This window comes from Sus scrofa, chromosome 1 (genome assembly GCF_000003025.6).
Source record: "Sus scrofa isolate TJ Tabasco breed Duroc chromosome 1, Sscrofa11.1, whole genome shotgun sequence".
In the NCBI taxonomy this organism is placed as follows: domain Eukaryota; kingdom Metazoa; phylum Chordata; class Mammalia; order Artiodactyla; family Suidae; genus Sus; species Sus scrofa.
In genome coordinates this window covers 16,018,837-16,043,824 of record NC_010443.5, presented here as the reverse complement: position 1 = coordinate 16,043,824, position 24,988 = coordinate 16,018,837, and the positions used below count along the sequence as shown (strand labels likewise).

Sequence of the window (24,988 nt, the reverse complement as noted above, 5' to 3'; positions counted from 1 at the left end):
CAGACACCTCCTAGGGTACTGGAGGAATTAGCTCAAAGCAAAGAGTCTGGGCATTTGCCCAAGAATCGCCCGGCAGCTGCCCCACCCTACCCCGAGCAGCTCCCGCCCTGGTAATGAGCCGCGCGGCTCAAGGTTGGGCCAGAACTCGGGGTTTGTGGCTTTGGGACGACGGGATAAGACAGGACCCTCCGGAGGCGACCTGCCCTGAGGTCTAACACACCCGATGCCCGCTCCTTCGCTGCTCACCCGTCTCCGGGCTCCGAGGCCTGCGGTCGGTGGGGCGCCGTCCTCCGCCCGGGAGGCCTGCGGCCCGCCTAGAGCCTCCTGGAGGCTCGGACGGTCCCCGTCTGCAGGTGTCCCCCAGTGCCGTCCTCACGGGTCAGGAGATCTTCCGTGTTTGCACCCGGAAGAAAAGTTTCGAGAACTCCCTCTTCGGGGTTTTCGGTTCCCATCCCTCAGTCTTCTCTCAGCTGGGCCGGCGGCATTCCGAGCAGCCTGGGGGAAGCGGGATCCCGCGAGGCTGCGAAAAAGCGCCTGGGTCCAGGTGGGTGCACGTGGGGACCGCGCCCGGGGAGGCACGCGGGGTCGCGTGAGCGAGGTCTCTGCGCTGGGCAGTGCTGGGGATGCACGGCTGAGATCAACAGGTTTCTTCCTCCTGCCAACCTGCGCAGGGTGTTGGGCGCTGCGGGGACTGAACAGGAGGGCTGGGCTTTATTTCCAGGGCCTCTAGCCCCCGCCCCTTCTCTGCCGTCCAAGTTCTGCCTGAACATTCCTCTCCATGGACTTGGCAGCTGCCACAGGGTGTCATTCTTGGATAGGGTGCATTGAAACTCCATGTAAATAGTTAAATCACATGGCCCCGGCCGTCTAATTTATTCTCATCACTTTGGTTCCATTAATCTCAGAGCCCTTCTCGGTTGCCTGTGATCAAGGCCAGGACAAGTCGGAGGGGGCCGGTCACCACCCTCCCCTCTCTGGCAACGTTCCCTCCCTGCTCCTCATCTCTAGTGGTCCCCACATTCACCTTGAACCTCCAGGGTCACAGACGCACAGGTCTTCTCCCAGCGCACACTGCACCCCTCACTTCACACTGAAACCCGCCCTGACTCTGTGGTCTATTGGTTTGATCTGCTCTCAAATCCACTTGTTTATGACTTAAACGGCATTGTTCTGATGCACTTGTTTATGATAAAGACAAAAAAGTTGGTTTTACAGGTAAAGATGTTTTGCTACGAGAATGACGTGCCTGCGTGGTGTCAGGGTGGTGTCTCCACCCTTGTGGTTCATAAGCACTTAGGAGCAGCTGAGGGACCCTGCTCGGGGCTTGTCATGAGACTGTGTGGAGAAGCCACTGTGGCAAAAGGACATTTAGACTTTATATAAATACTGAGGGTGTGTGCGGACTATTGGAGGCTTTCAGTCCGGGCTAAAGCTACCCTTTTCTGCTCTCGCCTTCCGAAGCTCTTAGATTCTTGCTTCTCCCTGGCCAGGCTACTCTTGGTGGGCATTGGAATTACGTGGTGCAGCCGCCTCAGGGAGAGAAGGGACATCTGTTCCTTCCTCAATGGGGCTCTTGTTACTGCATAAATGTGTTAGGAGTTTTCTCTGAGCAACCTGCCTGCCTCCAGTACTTGCACCTTGTTGACTGAAAAAAAACGCACAACCTCAAAGTTGAGAGTTATGTTTTATTTGGTGGACATTCTGAGGACTGCAAGCTGGGGAGACAGGTCTCTCAGATCACTCTGAGGGACTGCTCCGAAGAGACTGGTGGTGGGGGTGGGGTGGGAGGGGCCAGGATATATAGAAATTTTTACAACAAAGAGATCAGTTGATTGGAACATCGGAAGAAAACCAAATGTCCAAGTTAAGGAATTTAGGACTTTTCTCTGTATGGGAAAGTGCAAGAGTCTGGGCTCACAGAAGTCACCCCTCTGATATGCACCTCAGCTCTCAGGGACCGGTGTCTTGCTCTTCTCCATCCTGAATCCCCTCAAGGCGCACAGCTGGGGGTGATCGCAGTGGCTGGAGCTTGGCAGTGGGCAGCCCATTTGTCTCCATCCTGAGTTCCCACTGGGCTCACCATCCACAGTTGTAATGTGACGGCGTCAGGGCTGCAACCTCCTTTGTTCACTGACATGGCAGGCAATATTTTTTATTCACAATCCCCCCCTGTGATCCAAAATTCAACAAGCGTTTGGGAAACATTTCACGATCAGTTTTTGGTCAAACATTGCTAGGAAGGCTCATTTCCTCAATCAGGGGAAGATTCTGTTAATTTCCCACTCAGGTGTTGATTTCCCACTCAGGTGTTAATTTCTGGATTAGGCCCTGTGGATAATTTTAAAATCTCTGGATCCTCTTTCTTACTAGCTTAGTATGATCCAGGAAATGTTTTCCCTTGTTGCTTCTTCCCACGCTTAGAATTACAATATTACACTTATTCCATTTATGGTTTTAAGTGTGATCTATTTTCTCAGGATGTTTAGTCATCATCAATGTTGTTGGACTCCTGGTTACACACTGGGTAATGTAAGAGGCAACAGTCTTATGAAATAGATAGAATATAAATAATACAGCTAGTCACAAAGTCATAGTGCCACAGGGAGATAAAATCATAAGCAATTTGGAAACAAAAACAAGTTAAACAATGATTAGTATAAATTGTAATCTGGTTGCAAAAAACTATCAAGTTCACGGGAGAGCCAGCTGAAGACATCAGATTCTGAAAGGATTAGGTAGAGAGAAAAAGATAAATGTTTCATCTTTGTTTACAGAGGTGTACTTTATCAACGTGTTGTAGGTCATGGCATAAGAGAGAAGGTTTCTCTGGAAAACCAAGATCAAAATCCAGTGTATTTTCTCCCAAAGGGTGACACAGTTATAAATGATACTCATGGGTTCATTCAGTCCCATGTCGTTAATTCCTGTTGATCTGGATGAAGTCATCAGGTTTTCCATGAGAGTTTTGCCATTTGTTACCCAGTTCAGTGGTATTATCTAAAGGCTATCGGAAGCTTTTATACATATATATATATATATATATTTGAAATCCTTTTTAGGAGTCTTCTTGAAGATCTTCATTTTGTAAAAGCATCAATGTAAACTAATTATTGTTTCTAAGGGACAGAACTTAAAATGGCATGGTTAAAAGGAGTTCCTGTTGTGGCTCAGCAGTGATGAACCCAACCAGTGTCCATGAGGAAGCTGGTTAGATCTGTGGCCTGGCTTGGTGGGTTAAGTACATAGCGTTGCCATAAGCTTCACTGTAGGTGGCAGTCGAAGCCAGATCTGGCATTGCTGTGGTTGTGGCTCTGCAGCTCCTATTCCACCCCTAGCCTGGGAAGGTCCATATGCCACAGGTGTGGCCCTTAAAAGAAAGAAAAAAAAAGAAAGGCATGGTTAAAGATTTGACTTACAATACAACTGTTAAGAAATTTGGATATTTCTGTGACATACAACATTTTAAGATAATAACTAGAATTATGACTGATAACATTCTATCAGGGCAGATCAAATGTTAGGAGTCCCATATAAATTTTGGAATATTTATATCAATGACAATTACAACCTAAGTTTCATTTCAATCACTTGACAATGCTTTTCAAGTTATTTAACACAAGAAATAAACCTAATTTAATATTTCTGAGATGTCTCAGGCTTCCTTTGAAGCTTCCCAGAGTTAGCTGGAGCTAAAAGAACTTTAGTTAGAAGTTGATATTTGGGAAGTTTGTTAAAAATATCAGAATGTTTTAAACCACATCAGGTCATTGTGAAACAGTGTATATTTACCTAACTAAAATGACAAAGATTAAAAAAAAATGCAGATACCCTAAAGGCACAGAAATTCACACAATCGGTTACCAAAAGCAGCATTCCAAGAAAAATGTATTTTCTTAATAGAGAAAGCAAATTAAACTCCAAGTCTTATACTAGCTTACCTTTAACAACAAAATCCATTTACTTCATTAAATTTAATCTAAATTTAGTCAATCCTCACCATGTACGAGACAGTTTTTTCAGTATTTCTTTTCCACAAAGCTTCCCTCACTTCCGGTATCCATATTATTTTGTCCCTTAATTCTTCCATCTAAAAACAATCAACTCTAAGGATCAACATGCAATTCCATCTTTTATATATTTTTTTGTTTACGACACACATCTTACTTTCCTACTGTATACTGAAATTTTTTCTTTATTATTTCTAGTAACCTTAACTGCGTGGTATGATTTTAACCTTCAAAATCCTTAATCTCGGAGTTCCAGTCATGGCTCAGTGGTTAACGAACCTGACTAATATCCATGAGGCCAAAGGTTCAATCCCTGGCCTTGCTGATTGGTTTAAGGATCTGGTTTTGCCATGAGCTGTGGTGTAGGTCACAAATGTGGCTCCGATCCTGCAGTTGCTGTGACCATGGTGTAAGCTGGCAGCTGCAGCTCTGATTTCACCCCTAGCCCGTGAACCTCCATATACCTCAGGTGCAGCCCTAAAAAAGATAAACAAACAAACAAAAACCCAACCAAAAAAACCTCCCTTAATCTCAAGCAAAAACTGACAGCAGTAATTGTAAATTAATTAAATGTAATTAATTAAATTAAATTGTGAAGTAATTGTCATAGCAGTACTTCCTGATCAGATAGCCTCATGAAACATATTATTTCTTTGTTCAGTGTGTTACGAGACATCTGTCTAATTAACTTAAACATCTTTAGTTTCCATCTCGCATGTAGGCAAATTTAAGTCTGTTTAGCAATTAATGTTCTGTTTTCTTACTTTCTTTGAAAATGACCTAGCTATTCAATAAACTTCTACTATTTAACCTAAATTAGCACAACTCTAGAATTTCAAGTTACCAAATATCTGGAGAGATCATTTTCAAGTAGACATTTCTAAAACATAATTATTTATAAAGGGTTCACCCAAAGGCTTAGCTCATTTGCATTTAATTTACTTATAAGAATTTTATCACACCAAGTTATTTTTCTTGCTGACAAATTTATAGCAGATATAACAAGATCTTATCTCCTTCTAGTCAGCCTAGGTATAGGAGTCCCCACTGTGGCTCAGTGGTTAGCAAACCCGACTAGTAACCATGAGGTTGCGGGTTTGATCCCTGGTCTCGCCCAGTGGGTTGGGGATCCAGCATTGCCATGAGTTGCCCAGTTGTTGTGGCTGTGGCATAGGCCGGTGGCTCCAGCTCCCACTGGACCCCTAGCCTGGGAACCTCCCCATGTGCCGAGGGTGCGGCCCTAGAAAAGAAAAAGAAAAAAACCAAAAAACCTAAGTACAATAAAAATATTATGCTTAATGTTAACGACTCCAAAGACAGATCAATAAATTTAAATTAATCTTAGTACCAAATATCAGTTTAATATTGAAAATTTACTAATTTACGTGAACCTGAAAATCATTTTTGGCTGGTTTTTTATTCATATTTAGAAATATTTAGTTTGCAAACACTTACTTTTTATTTTCTGGCTGCACCCATGGCCTGTGGAAGTTCCTGGGCCAGGGACAAAATCCGAGCTGTGATTGTGAACTACACCGCAGCTGCAGAAACACTGGCTCCTTAACCCACTGCACCAGGCTGGGGTCACATCCATGCTGCTGCAGAGAAGATGCTGTATCCTTAAGTTGCTGCCGCAGCGGGAACTCCTGTAAATGCTTAAGTGAATTAAATAGGGATCTTCTATAAATTTAATTTTAATAATTTCTTCCAGAGGTAGACACATCTCATACGTATAATGCATACATGGACATCTAAAGAGGCAAAACTAGAGATCTCATGGCTTCAATGAATAAAAAAGCTTAGTTATGAATCAGGTATTACATTATAAACTTACTAGTTTACAAAAAACTGTTGGGATAAATTAAATTTGCTGGCTTAGATGACTAAGCCTTTGCTATTTGTGGAAAAGACTTTTAAGATTTGTATTTGTCATTGATAGAGATTCTAAGGAGGCTGTGAATTGATTTTCAACTGAGGGAGGCTTTCCAGCAGTTGGAGTTGACATCGCATTTCTTCCTTTTCTTTCTCCTTTGGTTTTAGCTTCTTCCTGATTGAGCTAATTAGGCTGAGTCATTGTGGCCTGTATTTACATTTCTGGTGTGTAGAGATTTGTAAGACAAAGGGCTTTGCTTTTAATTCTCCAAAGAACTGGTGTGTCACCTAAGCCATATTAAAAGACTGATTTGCCCAACTGTATATTTAGAAAATTTGCTTTTCTGTATCAGTGAGAAGATTTCTAACAAAACTGAAATGTAAGAGTTCTATGTTCTAGACTTTAGAGTTTAATTTATTATACCTTCAAAAACTTATATAAGGCATTCAACAAAGACTGTCTTTCTGGGTTCACAAGTTAAACTCCAAACAAGGCCACTATTTTTATTAGCCCCTGATTATTAGTTCCCAGTTTTCTTCTTTATCGTGTGGCTCAGGTCACCCTATTGGTTTTCTTGAGTGTGTTTAACTAGTATTTCCTGGGGGCAGATCTACCCACCTTTGTCTTTCAACACCACACAGGGGAAGGGTTCTTCAGTGACGTGTCTGTTGCACAGTGTGATTAAACAAAACTTGTGTAAACATCTTTTATAAAGCTCACCTAAACATACCAATTTTTATATACTTTTATCTTAATCTTACCAACTTTTATGCCTTTCACTTTAGTTTTCATTAGGATCCAATCAACAGATTTTAGTTTTATAGGAGTCTTATAAGCTTTTCTTTCTTTCTTTCTTTTTTTTTTAGGACCACATATGGAGGCTCCCAGGCAAGGAGTGGAATCAGAGCTGTAGCCACTGGCCTACAACACAGCCTCAGCAACATCAGATCCAAGCTGCGTCTGTGACCTACACCACAGCTCACAGCAACACCAGATCCTTAATCCACTGAGCGAAGCCAGAGATAGAACCTGCAACCCGAGGGTTCCTAGTCAGATTCATTTCCACCCACCACGATGGGAACTCTCTCTTTTTTTTTTTAACAACCAGCCTCTTGTTTACACTTCCTGAGGCAGGAGATAATTGGGCTCCCAGATAAACATTTACATAGCGATACTTCCAGACAGAAGTGACAACAGGCACAAGGCAAGCAATTGATACTTGTCTTCTGTGAACTTGTCAAACAATAGTAATGACAGGATCAGAGGAGGGGCTGAGCCCTGCTGGGGCAAAAGACCAAGAGGTCATGTACTTCCCATCTTTGGGTCAGGGACACCCCAATTACACGTGTGAAGAGAGACCCTTCTGGGTCAGAAAGGGAAGGGATGCCAGACCATGATAAGTCTAGATAAGCTTCCCACTGTGCCTTGCATTGGAATCCATCTTGGCCAAAAGATGCACATGCAGACTGGGGAGGGCCCTGGGTCTGATCAGGCGCAAAAGATAAAACAATGTAATTGACCAAAGGAAAGCAAAGACCTAGAGGAACTGTTCTATATAAGTGTTTTATGCTACCTCTCTGGCATGCTCCCCATTCAGGGGGATGACCTCACCCCCGCTCCTTTGAGTGTGTATTACTACTTTGCTTCTGCCTGAGATAAACAGACCAGTTCTCTGTGTATTTTTCCAAGTGTTGTATTGTGTTTTTAATAATAAAGTTTGTACCTGTTTTAAAGTCTTTGCCTCCTTGAAACATTCTTGCTTTTAACACAGGGCAAGAATCAGGGCAATTCGGCTTTTATCCTCTAACTCGTCTAGTGGCCAGGATTCCTGGTTTTCACCCAGGCTGCCCAGGTTCCATTCCTGAGCAGGGAATTAAGATCTCACTCCAAGCCATCACTCACTGCTGTCTCGCTGAAATCAGAGGCAAGACCTCACACTGTGCACCTGTCCCTATAGGGAAACCCACTCATTGTAATTAACAACCTACTCAAGGAGGGACTCCACTAACAACTGGCCATTCTGCAATCTGAGCACCGAGGTAGAGACCCTGAGACAGGGAAGAGGAGGCTGAAACAACTCTGGGTGGAAAATCTAGAGGCGTTAAGCTCCCAAGCTGCACGTTGGCCCACCCCATAAGCATCACTTGCAATTCTTATTTTGGTAAACCAACCTCAGAATCAGAAATAAATATTTCAAAACAAAGGAAAAAGGAATGACAGATTATCAGCCCATAATGAATAACCCAGCCAGGTTATATGCATACAAAACTTATAAGTACTTGTGGCCTTAGGAAGAGACGTGCCATAGCCCACCACCATAGAGCATTTTTACCATCGAGATGCATTGATGTCAATAACCTCAAGAGCACAGATAACAATAAAGCGGTATGAAACAATCAGGAAGTGATATGTTTTGAGTGTTAATAAACAATTTTGTTTTTAATATTAAAAAAACAGAGTTCCCGTGGTGGTGCAGGGTTTAACGAATCCGACTAGGAAACATGAGGTTGTGGGTTCAATCCCTGGCCTTGCTCAGTGAGTTAAGGATCCGGCGTTGCCGTGAGCTGTGGTGTAGGTTGCAGATGCAGCTCGGATCCCGAGTTGCTGTGGCTCTGGTGTAGGCTGGCAGCTACAGCTCTGATTGGACCCCTAGCCTGGGAACCTCCATATGCCACAGAGAGCGGCCATAGAAAAGGCAAAAAGACAAAAAAAAATTATATATATATATATATATATACATATATATATATAAACCTTCTAAGTGCTTACATATTTGGGAATTAAAGGAAATCTCATCCTAAAAATGAGGGAGATCTTGTATTTCGTACCAGATAATTTTAAAAAGCTCGCTTGATAAAACTATCCGTTCAGAGTTCTGATTTTTTCCCCCTTTCAGTATATCTTTAAAAAAAAATATATAGTTGACTTACAACATTGTGCTAATTTCTGCTGTACAGCAAAGTGACTAGTCATACACATATTCTTTTTCTCATATCATCCCCCATCATGATCTATCTCAAGAGACTGGACACAGTTCTCTATGCTATAAAGTAGGACCTCATTGCTCATCCATTCGAAATGTAATAGTTTGCCTCTAATAACCCCAAATTCCCAGTCCATCCCACTCGCTTCCTCACCCCCTTGGCAACCACAAGTCTGTTCTCCATGTCTGTGAGTCTGCTTCTGTTGTGTACATAGGTGCATTTGTGCCATATTTTAGATCCCACACGTAAGTAATGTCATATGGTGTTTGTCTTTCTCTTTCTGACTGACTTCACTTAATATGAGAATCTCTAGTGCAAATGGCATTATTTTGTTCTTTTTTATGGCTGAGTAGTATTCCACTCTGCATATGTACCACATCTTCTTGATCCAGTCATCTGTTGATGGACATTTAGGTTGTTTCCAAGTTTTGGCTATTGTGAATAGTGCTGCAATGAAATGGAGTGCATATATTTTTCAGATTGTAGTTTTGTCCAGATATATGCCTAGGAGAGGAATCCTGAATTATGTGGTTCTGATTTTAAGCAGAAGACTTCTAGGGTGAACTTGCATTTCTCTTCCTGTGTCTTTGAGATATAAATGTTCTGTTTGATCTTCTTAGGGTGTTCTGTGCATGTGTGCATGTGTGTCTGCGTGTATGTGTGTGTGTGTGTGTGTGCGTGCTTTCATGTTTTGAAAACTTGATTTCTGCCACACTACTTTTGAGAGTAAATTCTCTGGATCTTAGGTGACATCCTCCTCACTCTCTTATGGGGAAGGGTCTTGCGTCTTATTGGCTTGAATCACTATTGATATATATTTCATTAATGGTCAAATGATGGATCTTTTAATTTGGAGAAACTTCTAAACAGTGACTTTTTAGAGCTCCCTCCTTATAAGCAGCTGTTTTATGGGTGCCTATAAAACAAAAATCAAATTAAATGTGGACAAAAGAAATACACATAATGGTTAATCTACGAACTTCTTTTGTTTAAATCAAAGAAAAACAACAAGGGAGTTCCCATTGTGGTGCAGCAGAAACAAATGCTGCTAGTGTCCACAAAAACATGGGTTCGCTCCCTGGCCTAGCTCAGTGGGTTAAGGATCCAGCGTAGCCATGAGCTGTGGTGTAGGTCACACATGTGGCTCAGATCACATAATGGGTTATTTATAGCACCAACTAAGAAGGACTTTTGGCTTTTCCTCCAACAAAATCAATAAATCAATAAAACCTAAATCTAATCAAGTCTCTGGATTTAACTGGTTTATAAGAAATATTTTCAGCAAAGCAATATGAACAGGTACACAGATGCAATCAGCCAAAGGATGAACATTCTTATTTCTGGAATACAATTACAAGGAGAAAAAAGAGAGGGGGGAACGTGTAAATGAGGCGGGCTGTCCAGGTTTGGGCAGACAGGAGGGTGAAGATGCAGCAAAGAGAGGGAGCACCTGAGAGAGAAACGCTAAGACGAAGGCTGGGTGGGGAGAAAAGGCCCCTCCAGGTCCCCAGGTTCCAGGACACCACAGGACACCTCTGTAGGGCTGGGTGGGCAGAGAGAGGGGCCTGCACCCTGGGTCCCAGCATCCTCATCCCTGAATCCTCAGTCCCCTCTGACTCTCTGAGGTTCAGGAAGACCGGCCAATTCTACAGACTGCCCAGTGCGTGTTCACCATTGCCACGTGACTCGGAGTGTCTGTGATCCCAGGCACAGCTCCTCTGAAGGGCAGGACTGGCAGCGGGGGAGGGGGGTGGGGGGGTCCCCAGACATAGTGTCCTCCCCTCCCCCATCCTCACTGGTGCCTCTGCTTAACCATCTGGTGTTCTGATGGTACATCCACGTGGATGCTACTGGGGACACATGCTGATGCCAGGACAGCAGCCCTGACAAATGCTCAGGAGAGGGACCACCCCTATGGATTGAAGTGCAGGGGAGGGGAGATGACAAAATACCTGGTCCTGCCTGAGCTCAGCAGTTATCGGCCCAGCTAAAAAAAGAAGCCGCTGGCAGAAAGTAAAAAAAGTTTATGATACAGGTGATTGGCAGTAGGGTGGCCTCTAGCCTAGAAAATGCTTTCTAGACACCTGGAAGAACTTTTTGCTCTGGCAGCTGGTCTTGGATTTCCAGAGGCGGGGCCAGGGGGGATGGTCAGGTTTTTTAAAAAGGCTCCCAGCCATCACCAGGGAGGTCTCATGGTCTTTGCTCAGGCTCCTCAGTCACACTTTGCTGCTGAAGCTGCTGCAGGACAGGAGGCACTTGGTGAGTGCTGAGTGTCTAAGGGCCGGGCTGGGGGCCTCGTCTGCATGCTCCTGGTTGCTGGGCCTTGGCATCTGGATGGACGTGGGGGAGCTAAGAGCCCCCTGGGATGCGGGGTGAGAGGAAAGTGGGGAGACAGTACCGGGGAACAGGAAAGAGCCTGGTGGAGGATTTGCTGCCCCCCCCATATTCCCTCTGCCCAGCCCCCACACCCCCTTCCTTTGGTGCCCACCCCACCTGTTGTGCCAGCAGGAGGTTGTGCCCTGAGCTTTGTAGGGTGGAGGGCAAGGAACTGTGATGGCTCAGAGTCCCCAGGCTCCCTCCCTGGGAGCAGGGAGGACAACCAGTTCAGCCCCAGAGCAGGGTGAGGCATAAGCAGGTGAATGAATGCAGGTACCCTCAGCTGCACCTGCCACCAGGCAGTTATTTTAGGTGGTGATTCCTGAAGGCCAAGCTTAGGAAAAGGAAAGGGACACAGGGTGTCGGTTTCCACGCTGTCCCTGCCCATTTGGCAACCCTGATGCAGTGAGGCTTGATTCCAGGCTGTAGGATCAAGGCCCAGAGAAGGGACGGGTCAGAGGGAGCAGGTCGCCCCTGTGGCCCCTGCCGCCGCGGGTCTCACACACGCTCGCCATCCTCCTGGCCCCACAATCCTGCACTTCAGCCCCCACCATCACGCACACGCCTTCACCCTCCACGCGTCCCTCCACACCCACGCTCCACCCTGACTGTCCAGCTCCACACACTCTGCGCCCTTCTCACACACACACACACACACACCCCTCTGATGTTGTCACACACCAGTGGTGTTGCCCCCCACACGGCCAGCACACCCTCCCCGGTCTTCCCTCACACTCACCTTCCTCCTCACGAATCAGTGTCACAGTGTCACACACACCCACTCCTCTCTCTGCCCCCTCCTCTCATGCACACTCTCCCACCTGCACTCTGACCCGGTCCCCACTGAGGAAGCCCACCCACCTCAAGGTGTTTCTGCCGAGAGGCTGGCTGCCAGGCCTCTGCCCCAGGGCCCAGCCAGGCATGTTAGGGGGCTACCTAGAACCTACCCGCACCAGCGCCTTCTCCTTTTTTAGGCTCCAGCCCCGGGTCTAAAGTGCCTCACCACACTCTCTCCCGGGATATGGAGCCGGGAGCCCACCCTAGGGCATAGGGATGCCCACACCCTTCCAGTTGCTTCCTTCCAAGGATCCCACTCTCAGCCCTGGGCACAGGAGTGAGTCTCTTCCCAGGACTCGGAACTCAGGACCCCACTGGGTAGCTGCCCCACCCAAGCCAGAGGGCTCCCACATCTGGGGTTCTCCCCACTCACCACATGGACTCTGCTAGGTAGGGATGCTGCTCTGAATCAGGTTGGAGTTTTCTCTGTCCCCTTCTGCGCTACAGTTCAGGGTCTCGTGTTCCACCCACCACCTAGGTCTAAATCAGGGAGAGACCCAAGCCTTGTCCACTGGCCCATGACAGGCAGCCCCCCTTGGAACTCAGAGCTTGTCCTCCTGAAGCGATGAGTGTGGGAAGAAGGACATTTTTGTCAGCTTGGCTTGGCTTTATGAGGAGAGGGCTCGGCATCAGGTGGCAGGGTGAGTGTAGCCAATGGGATCCAGAAAGGAGGGGGACAGCCCACCAGGATTTGCAGGGGGAGTTTAACATGAAGATGTGTTAAACTGTGCGACAGAGTGGCTCTCAGACACAAGGACATGCTGGCGGCAGCTGAGGGTGGAGGGAGAGCCCCTAAGGAAGGACGAACTTGGAAGTTCTATCCATCTCTCCCCCTTCCCTCTGCACCTGGTCACTCACCTGTCAGCTCCACTATTTTCTCCCACTGTCCCAAGAATTCCCCAGGTCATTTTTTAAAATCATCTTTTAAGACCCTAGTGGTATTCATGCATTAATCAGCCAAAATTATTTTTTGTTAAATAGAAATCCCCTTTTAGGTACGTGATTAAGAGGTATCCCTTTGCCATGTGTTGATCAGCATGCCATTCACTGATACTTCTTGTCACTTCTGCTGCAGGTCAAGTTTCTAGAAGTACTTGGGTCTTTTTCTAGGATCTTTCCTAAAACTGGTCTCCTGCCTTTCCTGCTTGCTCACCAGTTTCCTTTACGGCTGAAAATGCAGCCTAAGTCCCAGCCAGGTGTCTTGGGGCAGTGAAGCCCTTCTAGAAAAAACACTTGGTGGCTTAAAATAACCAGAATTTATTCCTGTGAAGTTGCACAGGATAGAAGTCTGAAAGCAAGGTGTTGGCAGCACTCTGTCCCTTGCAGGCTCCGTGGGAAAAGCCTTCCTTGCCTTGTCCCAGCTTCTGCTGGATGGCAGCCATTCTTGGGGTCATGTGGCTCCATCGCCTGCCTCAGTTCTCACTTGGGATTGGTTTTGTCTTTGTCTTCCTGTGGCTTCCTCTTCCTTCTGTGTCTGAACTTTTCTTCCTTATAAGGGCATCATTCAATGCATGAGAGCCCGCCCTGATCCAGCATGACATGCTCTTTAGTTAGATTACCTCTGAAAACACCCTATTTCCCAATCAGGTCATAGAACATTTGTGCCCTGGAAATACAGGAGTTTTAATAAACATTCATGAGGTTCTTAATGGAAACAAAAGGTACAGTGTATTTATAATTGCATCCACTGCATCACTGAGTTTATTTATTTTAAAGTATAGTCGATGTACAATGTTGTACTGATTTCTGCTGTACAGCAAAGTGACCCAGTTATACATATACATACATTCTTTTTCTTGTATTATCTTCCATCATAGTCTATCCAAGAGGTTGGTGTAGTTCCCTGGGCTGTACAGGACGACCTCATTGCTTATCCATTCTAAATGTGAGAGCTTGCATCTAATAACCCCAAACTCCCCGTCCATCCCATTCCCTCCCCCTTCCCCCTTGGCAACCACAAATCTGTTCTCCATGTCTGTGAGTCTGTTTCTGTTTTGTAGATAGGTTCATTTGTGCCATATTTTAGTCTCCACGTATAAGCGATATCGTATGGAATTTGTCTTTCTCTTTCTGACATACTTCAGTTCGTATGAGACTCTCTAGCTGCATCCATGATGGTGCAGATGACATTATTTTGTTCTTTTTCATGGCTCAGTAGTCTTGCATTGAGTATATATACCATATCTTCATACATCTGTTGATGGACATTTAGGTTGTTTCGATGTCTTGCCTATTCTGAACAGTGCTGCTATGAACATGTGGGCTCATGTCTCTTTTTGAATTGTGGTTTTGTCCGAATACATGCCTAGGAGTAGCATTGGTGGATAATATGGTAATTATATTTTTAATTATCTGAGGAAACTCCATACTGTTTTCCATAGTGGTTGTACCCATTTACATTCCCATCAATAGTGTAGGAGGGTTCCCTTTTCTCCACATCCTCTCTAGCATTTGTTATTTGTAGACTTACTAATGATAGTCATTCTGGCCAGTGTGAAGTGGTACCCCATTATAGTTTTGATCTGCATTTCTCTAATAATTAGTGATGGTGAGCAATTTTTCATGTGCCTGCTGGCCATCCGTATGTCTTCTTTGGAGAAATGTCTATCTAGGTCTTCTGCCAATTTTTCAATTGGGTGGTTTGTCTTTTTGTTGTTGAGTTGTAGGAGTTGTTTGTATATTTTGGAGATTAAGCCCTCTTCAGTTATATCATTTGCAGCTATTTTCTTCTATACTGTAGGTTACCTTTCTTTCTTGCGTTTTTTTTTTTTTTTTTTTTTTTTTCAAATGGTTTCCTTAGTTGTGCAAAAGCCTTTAAGTTTAATTAGGTCCCTTTGGTTTATTTTTCTTTTAATTTCTATTGCCCTGAGAGACTGACCTAAGAAAACATTTGTATGTCAGACAATGTTTTTTGCCTATGTTCTTTTCTAGGAGTTTTATGGTGTCACCTCTTATGTTTAAGTTTTTAAGTCATTTTGAGTTTATTTTTAATGCATGGTGTGAGAGTGTGTTCTGGTTTCATTGATTTACACGCAGCTGTCCTGGTTTTCCAGTACCACCTACTGAAGAGGCTGTCTTTTTCCCATTTTATATTCTTGCCTTCTTTGTGGAAGATTAACTGACTCTAGGTGTCTGAGTTTATTTCTGGGTTCTCTATTCTGTTTTATTGGTCTGTATGTCCTTTTTTGTACCAGTACCACACTGTCTTGATTCCTGTAGCTTTGTAATATTATCTGAAGCATGGGAAGAGTTATGCCCCCTGCCTCCCCCCACCCTCAGGATTGCTTTGGTAATTTCAGGCCTTTTATGATTTCCTATAAGTTTTTGTATTACTTGTTCTAGTTCTGTGAAAAATGTCATGTGCAATTTGATGGGATCATATTAAATCCGTAGGTTGCTTTTGTGTAGTATGACCATTTCTCTTTTTTTTAGGGCCCCACCCACAACATATGGAAGTTTCCAGGCTAGGGGTCAAATTGGAGCTGCAGCTGCTGGCCTACACCACAGCCAAAGAAAGTCGAATCCGAGCTAAGTCAGCAACCTACATCACAGCTCACAGCAATGCCGGATCCTTAATCCACTGAGCAAGGCCAGGGATTAAACCCATGTCCTCCTGCATACTAGTCGGGTTTGTTACAAGTGAGTCACAGTGGGAATGTCTGACCATTTTAATAGTATTAATTTTTCCAATCCAAGAGCATGGGATATCTCTCCATTTCTTTGTATCCTGTTTAATTTCTTTTATTACTATTTTCGAGTTCTCAGTGTCTTTCACTTCTTGATTGGGTTTATGCCTAGGTATTTATATTTCTGGTGCAATTTTGAAAAGTATTTGGGTTTTTTTTACATTTCTTTTCTGATACTTCTTTGTTAGTATACACAAATGCAACCTATCTCTGAATGTTAGTCTCGTATCCTGCTACTTTGCTGAAATCATTGCTCAGATCTGGTAGATTCTGTCTGGAGTCCTTAAGGTTTTCTATATATAGTATTATGACATTTGCATTTAATGAGGATTTTACCTCTTCTCTCCCAATTTGGATACATGTTCTTTCTTTCTCTTCTCTGATTTCTGTGGCCAGAACTACCAATACTATATCAAATAAAAGTGGAAAGAGTGCACCTTTGTCTTGTTCCAAATTTTAGTGGCATTCAGATTTTTTCCCATGGAGTAGTATATTGGCTGTGGGTTTGTCCTAAACTGCTTTTATTATATTGAGATATGGCCCCTCTATACCCACTTTGGTAAGAGTTTTTATCATGAATGCATGCTGAATTTTGCCAAAAGCTTTTTCTGCATCTATTGAGCTGATCATGTGGTTTTATTACTTTTCTTTGTTCATGTGGTGTATTACACTGATTGATTTTGGTATGCCAATCCATGCTTGCGAACTTGGGATGAATGCCACTTAGTCATGGGGTATGATCTTTATGTGTTGGATTCAGTATGAGAAAATTTTGTTAAGAATTTTTGCATTTATATTCCTCCCATGGCAATGCAAGATTCTTAACCCACTGAGTGAGGCCAGGGATCAACCTTGCGTCCTCATGAATATTAGTGAGATTTGTTTCTGCTGAACCAAGAGGGACCTCCAAACTTATGACTCTCTATAAAGGCCTTGTACGTTCAGAGGAACACAATTCCGGACCTAAGAGCATAAAAGTGAGTGTGAACACATAAAATATGTCCCGTTAAAACATGTAAGTACATTCCTAACTCATTTGCCTTTGAACGACATCACAAAAAACAACCTCCAGGCACTCCAGTTCCACCTCACATGGAGGAAAGTCCGACGGAAAGAGCGTCAGAGTGAAACTGGCCGTTTTAATTTACTCAATGTACTTGACTGAACTTTTTTTCTCTTTAACTTACATTACCTTTGCAAATTCTTCAAAATGACCACATTAATACATTGTGAGCCAGGACCTTGTCAGAGCCCATCTACAGTCATGGAAAGTGAGTGGTGCTTTAGCTTCGTGGGAAACCCACCTCTGAGTAGAAAATAATGCAGCAGCCAGGCTGTCCTCAAAGCTCAGTCTCTGCCACCACGGGTTGGTCCAGAGAAGAAACACCAGATGATGGAACAGCTGTTAGAACATTGGGAAAGTTGTGGAGCTAAATCACGCTCTCATCAGAGAATAAAACGTTTTTTCATCAAAGGATTGGGGGAATCCTGGGCACAGCCACACCCACCCCAGCCTTTTGACATCTTAGACCCTGCCTGTCCCCGCCCCCCAGGTAATAGATACATGGCTTGTCCCCCCTCCCCAGCCCCTTCTGCCCCAAGAGCCCAGTAACCCCCAGCCCCTCTGTGCAGAGTGGGGCTCAAGACACAGAAGCACATCATTTCTGTGTAGAGATGGATCCGTGCACAGGGCTTGGGTGAGAGCCGGGCTCATGTCTCCTAAGCCCTTCCCAGAACACGCGCTGCCCAGGAGCCGGAGGCCAGCCTGCTTCTCACCTGCTGTGGTACCTGATCTCCTATCACATCTCCTGATGATGAAGACGAGGATGCCGACGATGACGACGATGACGATGACGATGGTAGTGACAGTTAGGCCTGAGCGGGGAATGATCCGTGCTGGTAACTGCTGGTTATCTGAGGGCTCCAGCGGTGGTTCTAAAACAAAGAGAAAAGCAAAATCCTTGTCAAACCTGAGAAGACACCGTCCTCAGCACCTACTGTCCCCACACAGCGCATGTCCCCCCACAGGTACTGACTCATTCTGTGCAGACACTGAGTAGAAGGATGAGCAGGGCTTGTGCCCTGTGCTCACGGAGCTCATATGTCCACGGAGGGGACAGCAGACGTCCGTCTGATTATCACGCTCTCGTGGACATGTTCACTGTGGGGAGACATTTGAGGAGGACAGAACTGGGGGTGCTCAATTGTGTCTGAAGAGGGGTGAGGGCTTCATTCAGTGACATGTGAGCTGGTTAAAGGATCAGAGCAAGAGGAAGGAGACAAGGCGGGGAAGCATAAGGACACATGTAGATTTGGGGACCATCTGACAGTGCAAGGGACAGGATCACTGCTTAATGGGGAAGGAGGCTCCTGAAGGAAGATTCTGGAAAATCCTATCCTACTCCCATCACTGAACCTCCAGACAGAAATCAGAAATCAGTCACTCTATCCATCCATCCACCCATCCATCCATCCATCATATTTTCATATTTTCAGCTAAACCCACATAGGTGCTCAACCCACACAAGGGCAGGCACTGGACCTTGGAAGAGACCTACCACCTCCTCACACCTGCTCCGTTACCTGTGGGCTCCTGCTCCGGAACATTCTCCAAGTGTCCTAGGAATTCCCTCAGCCAGTGACCACAGTCTCCCACTGCGAGCTTCCTGAAATACTCAGCCAGGTCCTGGTCCTTCTGCCACTGCTCCTTGATCCCTGTGGCTCCAGGATTCACGAGTGTCCAGTTCATGTCCATGGCGTCAAGGAGGAGGGCCGTCTGCCCATCGAGGCTGAAGTCCCAGGAGGCAGCGGTGACTCGCTCTGCTTCAAGCTGACAGCACAGCTTGGCCTGCAGCTGGGGAGCACCTGCGACCCCACACACAGAGTCATCCCGACCCCAGGGTCCCTCCTCCCCCAGGGCTCATGTGTCTGCAGTCTAGGGGCCTGTGTCCTGCCCAGCAGGTCCCCGGGACTCTGAGGTGGGACCAGTGTCCCATTCTTCCCCATCACACCCCTTCCCCACATGGGCTCTGTGCTCCCCTCCCTTGCTCACTGTCCCCAGTCCCCCACCCCCTCCCCATACTCACCCGTGGTCTTCTCTGTCCCCAGGTTGACACATGCAGGACCATCCTGAGATCTCGGCTCACTCCTCCCAGGGTTCCAGTCAAGTCGCTCCATGCTTTGGTGCCATTTACCTCCTCCCCCAGGGGGCCCGAAGCTGTGACCTGGTTGCTGTCACTGTCATACTGGAGGAGAGGCTTTGTGTCCATTGAGCCCTTGACTTCACACCAGGGCTGTCCGGATGTGACAGTGAAGTTGAGGCAGAGCGAGTGAGCATCTGTGAGACAAAAGCACAGGTGTGTCCCCGGAGACCCCCCTGAAGGGCCTGGCTGCAGAGGTGGGGTCTCCATGTGGGGTCTCCCTGTGGCTGCTGTGGCCTTTGTCCTGCCTCCCCTTTAACGGTCTCAGGTTTAGGGAGAGGCTGGGAGGCCACTATGATCCCAACACATATACAAAATGTTACCAGGAAGCTTCACCTGACAAATGTTTTTAGTCCGTGTAACAACTGAGGTTCCAAAAGTATAACATAATTATCCTCCAGGGACTTAAAATTTGTATGAAGAGACAAAAGTTTCAAAAAGGGAAAAAAGACACCATGGCACATATGCTACATTCATAATGGGTCCAGGTACTCAGGAAAGGCTTCTGGGGATAGAAGGTGGCACTTGTCAGGACAGGGAGAGCTGTCGCATGAACATAGGACCAGGGACAGTGCTTTAGGCTGGGTCCCTGAATACTGGCTGTAAGTGACATCACTGTCCTCCTAAGAAGAGGTGGACAGGCAACCACCTGCCAGGAACCCCCCCACCCGCCTGCCAGGTCTCCAGATCCCAGGACACTCACAGCGCAGAGTCTCCCCGGGTTTTAGCAGCAGCAGCAGTGTCAGCAAAAGTAGACCTGTAGTGTGAGTCAGTGACATTCCCCGCAGCAGTCTCAGGAGACTAGCCAGAAAAAAGGAGCCTGGGCTGTGTCTACACTTCCACCACGGAGTACCTTCCAAAGTCTTTTGTCCAAGCCTGAGGAAGCCCTATTATTGTACAACAATGTAAAAAAACAATTAGACCAGGGACGTTTTGCAAGTTTGCAAGTTTGCAAAATGTAATTCCTCATTAAAAAAAAAAAAGACCTTAAAAACAAAATTCACTTAACTTTCCTCCACCCCTCCCCCACCCCACCCCCCTTTGCAGAGTGAGCTACACTGTGGAGGTTCTGTGAGCTCCCCCTCCCTGATTTCCGCCCCCCAGCCCGCACCGCCCCGCAACTTCCTCTTCCAAACCTTCCCGCTGACGTCCTCTCCTGCTGCTCCTCCCACCGCTTCCTTGGCCTCCTCCAGTGGCCAGGGCTCCCATCTCCTGGTCTGTGTGCCCAGATTTTCTCCCACCTCCAGTCTCCCACTCCTAACCTCTCCAACTTTCTCTCTAATAATTAAGATTCACTCTCACCAAGCACAGCCCAGTGTTAATCCGACTCATTGCAGACACAGCGAACCTGGCCTGCCCTCAAAGGTGAGTGTACAGTAGGTCCAACCAGCCTGTTGGAGCCAAGACTGAACAAAAGCCGAGGTTCTGGTTATTACCAGCGTCAGTTCGCCTGAACTTTGCAAACTCCTCCCGTAGGAGAAAATGGCCCCATGAAAAGGTAGAACGGAGAGACCCCGGCCATGAGGACTAAGCCAAGTCCAGCCAACTGCCCCCACCACCCCTCCTCCACACACCTGCTTCTGTAAACTTGTTTCTGCATCTACTACCTTGCCTGACCTCACTCCAGTCCCACCAGCCAAGCACGGACCGGCAAGGGGTAGCCCATAAAAGCCTTGTGAAACCCCTCTTCGGGGCTCAGGCTCCGGAGAGCGATCTCCACTGAGCCCGGCTGTGTCATAAACCTGAGTTCTCCAACTCTCCATGCTCACACCAGGTAAAAGCTGAGACACTGCGGCCACAGAGCTGCTGGAGTTGATACGCTACACCCACAGGGCTGTCGCCAGAGCTGATACGCACACTCCAAGCCCCTGGGAGAAGCTCGGCCAAAGCCAAGCTGCATAAATTTCAACCTGCTGCCCCTACCACCTCCTCCCCAGAGGTACCCCCAACCTTCGCACTCTCCCCACCCCCACCTTCTGCCCCTCACCCCCGCCATCCGCCGCCCAGGTGGGCCAAAAACCCCAGTCTCGCAGCCGGCGACTTTGGGACGGCGGGATAAGAGCAGGACCCCCCCCGGAGGCGATCTGCCCTGAGGTCTAACACACACCGATGCCCTCTCCTTCCCTGCTCACCCGTCTCTGGGCTCTGAGGCCTGCGGTCGGTGGGGCGCGGTCCTCCGCCCGGGAGGCCTGGGGCCCGCCTAGAGCCTCCCGGAGGCTAAGAGCATCCCCGTCGGGGTGTGTCCGCCCAGTGCTGCCCTCACGGGTTAGGAGATCGTAGGTGTTTGGATCCACGAGAAAAGTTCCGAGAACTCCCTCCTCGGGGTTTCCGTTTCCACCCCTTAATCGTCTCTCGATTTCTGGCGTCCCCGGCTGCGGCTGCAAAGCGGCCCCTTGGCCGAGGTCTCTGCGCTCAGAGACCACGCTCAGGGAGGGATCCGGTGTCGGCGTCTCTGAGTTCGAAGTGCTCATGGTGCGAGCGCGCCGGTTCCTTCCTCCTTCCCACTTGGGCAGGACTTTGGGCGGGGACTGGACAGACGAGCTATTTCTGGAGGATTCCTCTCTCGCCGGACAATTAGAACTTGTCCCCAGGGCACAGCTCGCCTTCCGACCTCCCTTCGGCGGGAGGAGTCGGGCGCACGTCACAGTTCGCTACTCCCACTTTCCGAACCCGCAGGCGGCGCCTGCCTTGTCTACCCTGCTACCCCCCACCACGCTTCCGAAACCGACTTTGCTTCCTACCGAGCTGGCAGCCACCACAAATCAGTCGTTCTCGGATGGACTCCGTGTCAGTCCGACGAAATAAATAGATAAAATAAAAATAAAAGTACCTGGCACCGGTCATCTAAATTCTTCTTCTGTCTGTCCCTCCCCCCTTTCAGCTCCTTTGATCTCACAGTGATGACTTTCTAGATTGTCTGTGATCAAGGCCAGAACAGGTCATCGGGAGCAGGACACCACCCACCCTCTCTAGGGCGCTGCTCTTCTATCGCGCTCCGATCTTGAACTTGAGCACTCACCACCGACCGCACAGGTATTCCGCAGCCCACATCCATCCCAACTACTCACTTCACACTGCCACCCACACTGAGGCTGTGTTGTGTATTGGCTGCATCTTATCTCACAGGTCAGATTAAGGCTCTTTTCTTTTCTCTTCTTTTTCAGCTGCTGGGGGCATAGGGAGTTCCAGGGACCTGAACCCAAGCCGCTGAAATGCCAGATACTTAACCTGCTGCTGCACTGGACAATTCCCACTTGCTTATGACTTTAAGTTGTCTTAATCCAGTTTTTTGTCTGTGTGTGTGGGGGGGGGAATGTGCGCGCGCGCGCGTGCTTTTTAGGGCCACACTCGCGGCATATGGAAGTTCCCAGGCTAGGGGTCCAATGGGAGCCACAGCCACGGGGGCGGGGGGGGGGGTTCCAAGCTGCAACTGCGATGCGCGCCACAGCTCACAGCAACGCTGGATCTACGACCCACTGAGCAAGGCCAGGGATGGAACCCGCATCCTCATGGATACTGGTCGGATTTGTTTCCACTGAGCCACAAAGGGAACTCCCTAGTCCACTTGTTTATGACAAAGACCCACAAGCTGGTTTTAGAAGAAAAGCTGTTTTGAAACAAGAATGATGTAAGATGTGTCAGGATAACGTCATCTCATCCGTTGCGGTTCACAAGCCCTTAGCAGCTTATGAAGTTACTCGACGATGACTGCCTCGCCCAGGTAGGAATAGCTGTCCCACGGGGCTCCTCTGGCAGCCGGTCATGAGAACATGTGGAGAAGCCGCTGTGACAGAGGGACCCTTACACTATAAATAGCGAGAGTTAGAATTTCAGTGTGGGCGAAAGCAGATCTAGCTTCCTGGAGGTCTTGACATGCTTGTTTCTGCCTGGGCCAGGCTCCTCCAGGTGGGCACGGGAATCAAAGAGGTGCAGCAGCCTCAGGAAGAGAAGGGACAGCTATCCCTACCTGGGCGAGGCACTCGTCGTCGTCGAATAACTTCCTACATTTCCTCCGTGCAACCTGCCAGTCTGCAATCCTTGCGCCTTCTCATTCGGCCACAAAGGGGTTTTGTTTTTCATTTCACGCTGGCGGGCGAAAGTCAGCAACCGATACCCTCCTACCCAACCCCGGTATTGGTCAAGCCGGCATTTCCCCGCTCCCGAGGAACCGTCAAATAAAAGATACACTTCACCTGACTTTGGACTTTATTTCTGTCATCTCCACTTGCCTAGAACATTATTGTAGTTTATCTACCATTTCTGTGTAGAATATGTCATCTCTTTATAGGCTAATGAAGCGACATTAACCTGCATGTGATTCGCTTGTGAAATTCCCGAGGTAAACCCATGTTAAATAAAGGATTGGTCGCAATCTCTGAGCCTCAGGTGCCCCCCTTGCGCTCAAACAAAATACTCCCCATCTGCACAGACTCAGCCCCAGCCTTAGAGGGGGGCACGGGTTTCTCCTCGCTAGTGCTTTCAACTATCTGCCTTTTTATGCACAAGAACTAGCTCTCTGCGGTTTGGATTTGCATTTCCAAGCCCATCCTCCCAGACTAATATTGAGCCCTTTTCAAGTGTTTATTGGCCATCTGTATACTTTAGAGAAGTGTCTATTCAAATTCTTTGCTTCAATTTAATGCCTTTATATAATTGCGTGAGTTTTTATATATTCTTGATACTAGTCACTTACCACAAATATTTGCAAATATTTTCTCGTATTCCGTAGGTTGTTTTTCACCTTTTGAATTTTCTTTTGTATTTTAGTTTTATTGAAGTATACTTTTTTTTGTTTTGTTTTTTGTTTTTTGTCTTTTCGCCTTTTTTCTATGGTCACTTCTGAGACATACGGAGATTCCCAGGCTAGGGGTCTAATCGGAGCTGTAGCAGCTGGCCTACGCCAGAGCCACAGCAACAAGGGATCCGAGCCGCATCTGCAACCTACACGGCAGCGCTGGATCCTTAACCCGCTGAGCAAGGCCAGGGATTGAACCTGTAACCTCATGGTTCCTAGTCGGATTCGTTAACCACTGCGCCAGGACGGGAACTCCCTATTGAGGTATTGTTGATTTTCAAGGTTGTGATAATTTCTGCTGTACAAAAAGTGATTCAGACATTCATTCGCTTTCAGATTCTTTTCCCACATAGATTATCACCAAATACTAAGTAGAATGCTTTGTGCGCTACATGTGGAAAGTAACACAACGTCTTTTCTATCAAAGGAAATCTTGGTGACTCCATTTTGCTCCGGTTTCGCCTTCCTGCGACCCCCACCCCTCCCCTTTCCCCCTTCTCCCAGTAACAATGTGTTTCAAATTAGCCAACCGGGAAGAGGGTGCGCCCCGACCTGACCCCTGGGAAGGGGGCAGGTGCATCACCTGCGTTGGGGATAAAGAGGGGAGGGTCCTTCGTTTGGCGCGCACACTTTTGGGAGGGCCCGCGCCCTTCTGCAGAAGTAAAGCGCCTTGTCGAGATTTCTCCTTGTCCCCGTGTCTCGCTTTCTGACACTGACGACCCGAGCCAGAGTTACTGTAATTTCCCACATACAGCAGGTCCCCGGTGCACCGTCATTCCATATACCTTCGTGTGCGTGTGCCAATCCCAAATCCCCACTCCATCTCTCCCTCTTTTCACTTTCTTGATGGTGTTCAAGGAACACTTTGAAGCGTTAATTTTTTTTTTTTAATTTTGTGGAAGTGAAATTAGTCTATTTTTTGCCTTGTCATTTGTGGTGAGTGGTGTATTTAAGAAGATTTTACCAAACCCAAAGACAAAGATATACTTCAGTGTTTCCTTGTAAGACATGCATAGCCTCGTGTCTTAGATCCATTCTGAGTTCATGTCCACGGTGTCAGGCAGGGGCCAACCTCATTCTTTTGCTAGTGATTCTCCAGTTGTCCCAGCACCATCTGTTGAAAACACGGTTCTTTGCCCATGACTTGTCCGGGCACCCCCCCCAAATCAATTGGCCATGAATGCTTGGGGGTGCTTCTGGAGGTGAGGGGAGGAAATGTTTCCTCAGCCC

The 24,988-nt window shown here is 47.0% G+C and overlaps 1 protein-coding gene across 1 annotated transcript in view; it reads right to left on the bottom strand.

Moving 5' to 3' along the window:
- Positions 1–21,526, bottom strand: part of LOC100521647 (NKG2D ligand 4-like) — a 29,047-nt gene extending 7,521 nt beyond the window's left edge. The window contains exons 1-2 of the mRNA XM_021086846.1: positions 21,096–21,526; positions 19,667–19,850 (exon numbers count right to left, since the gene is read on the bottom strand). Coding sequence (XP_020942505.1) covers positions 19,667–19,850; positions 21,096–21,434 — 523 coding nt within the window. The 5' untranslated portion in view covers positions 21,435–21,526. The remainder of the gene's footprint in view (positions 1–19,666; positions 19,851–21,095) is intronic.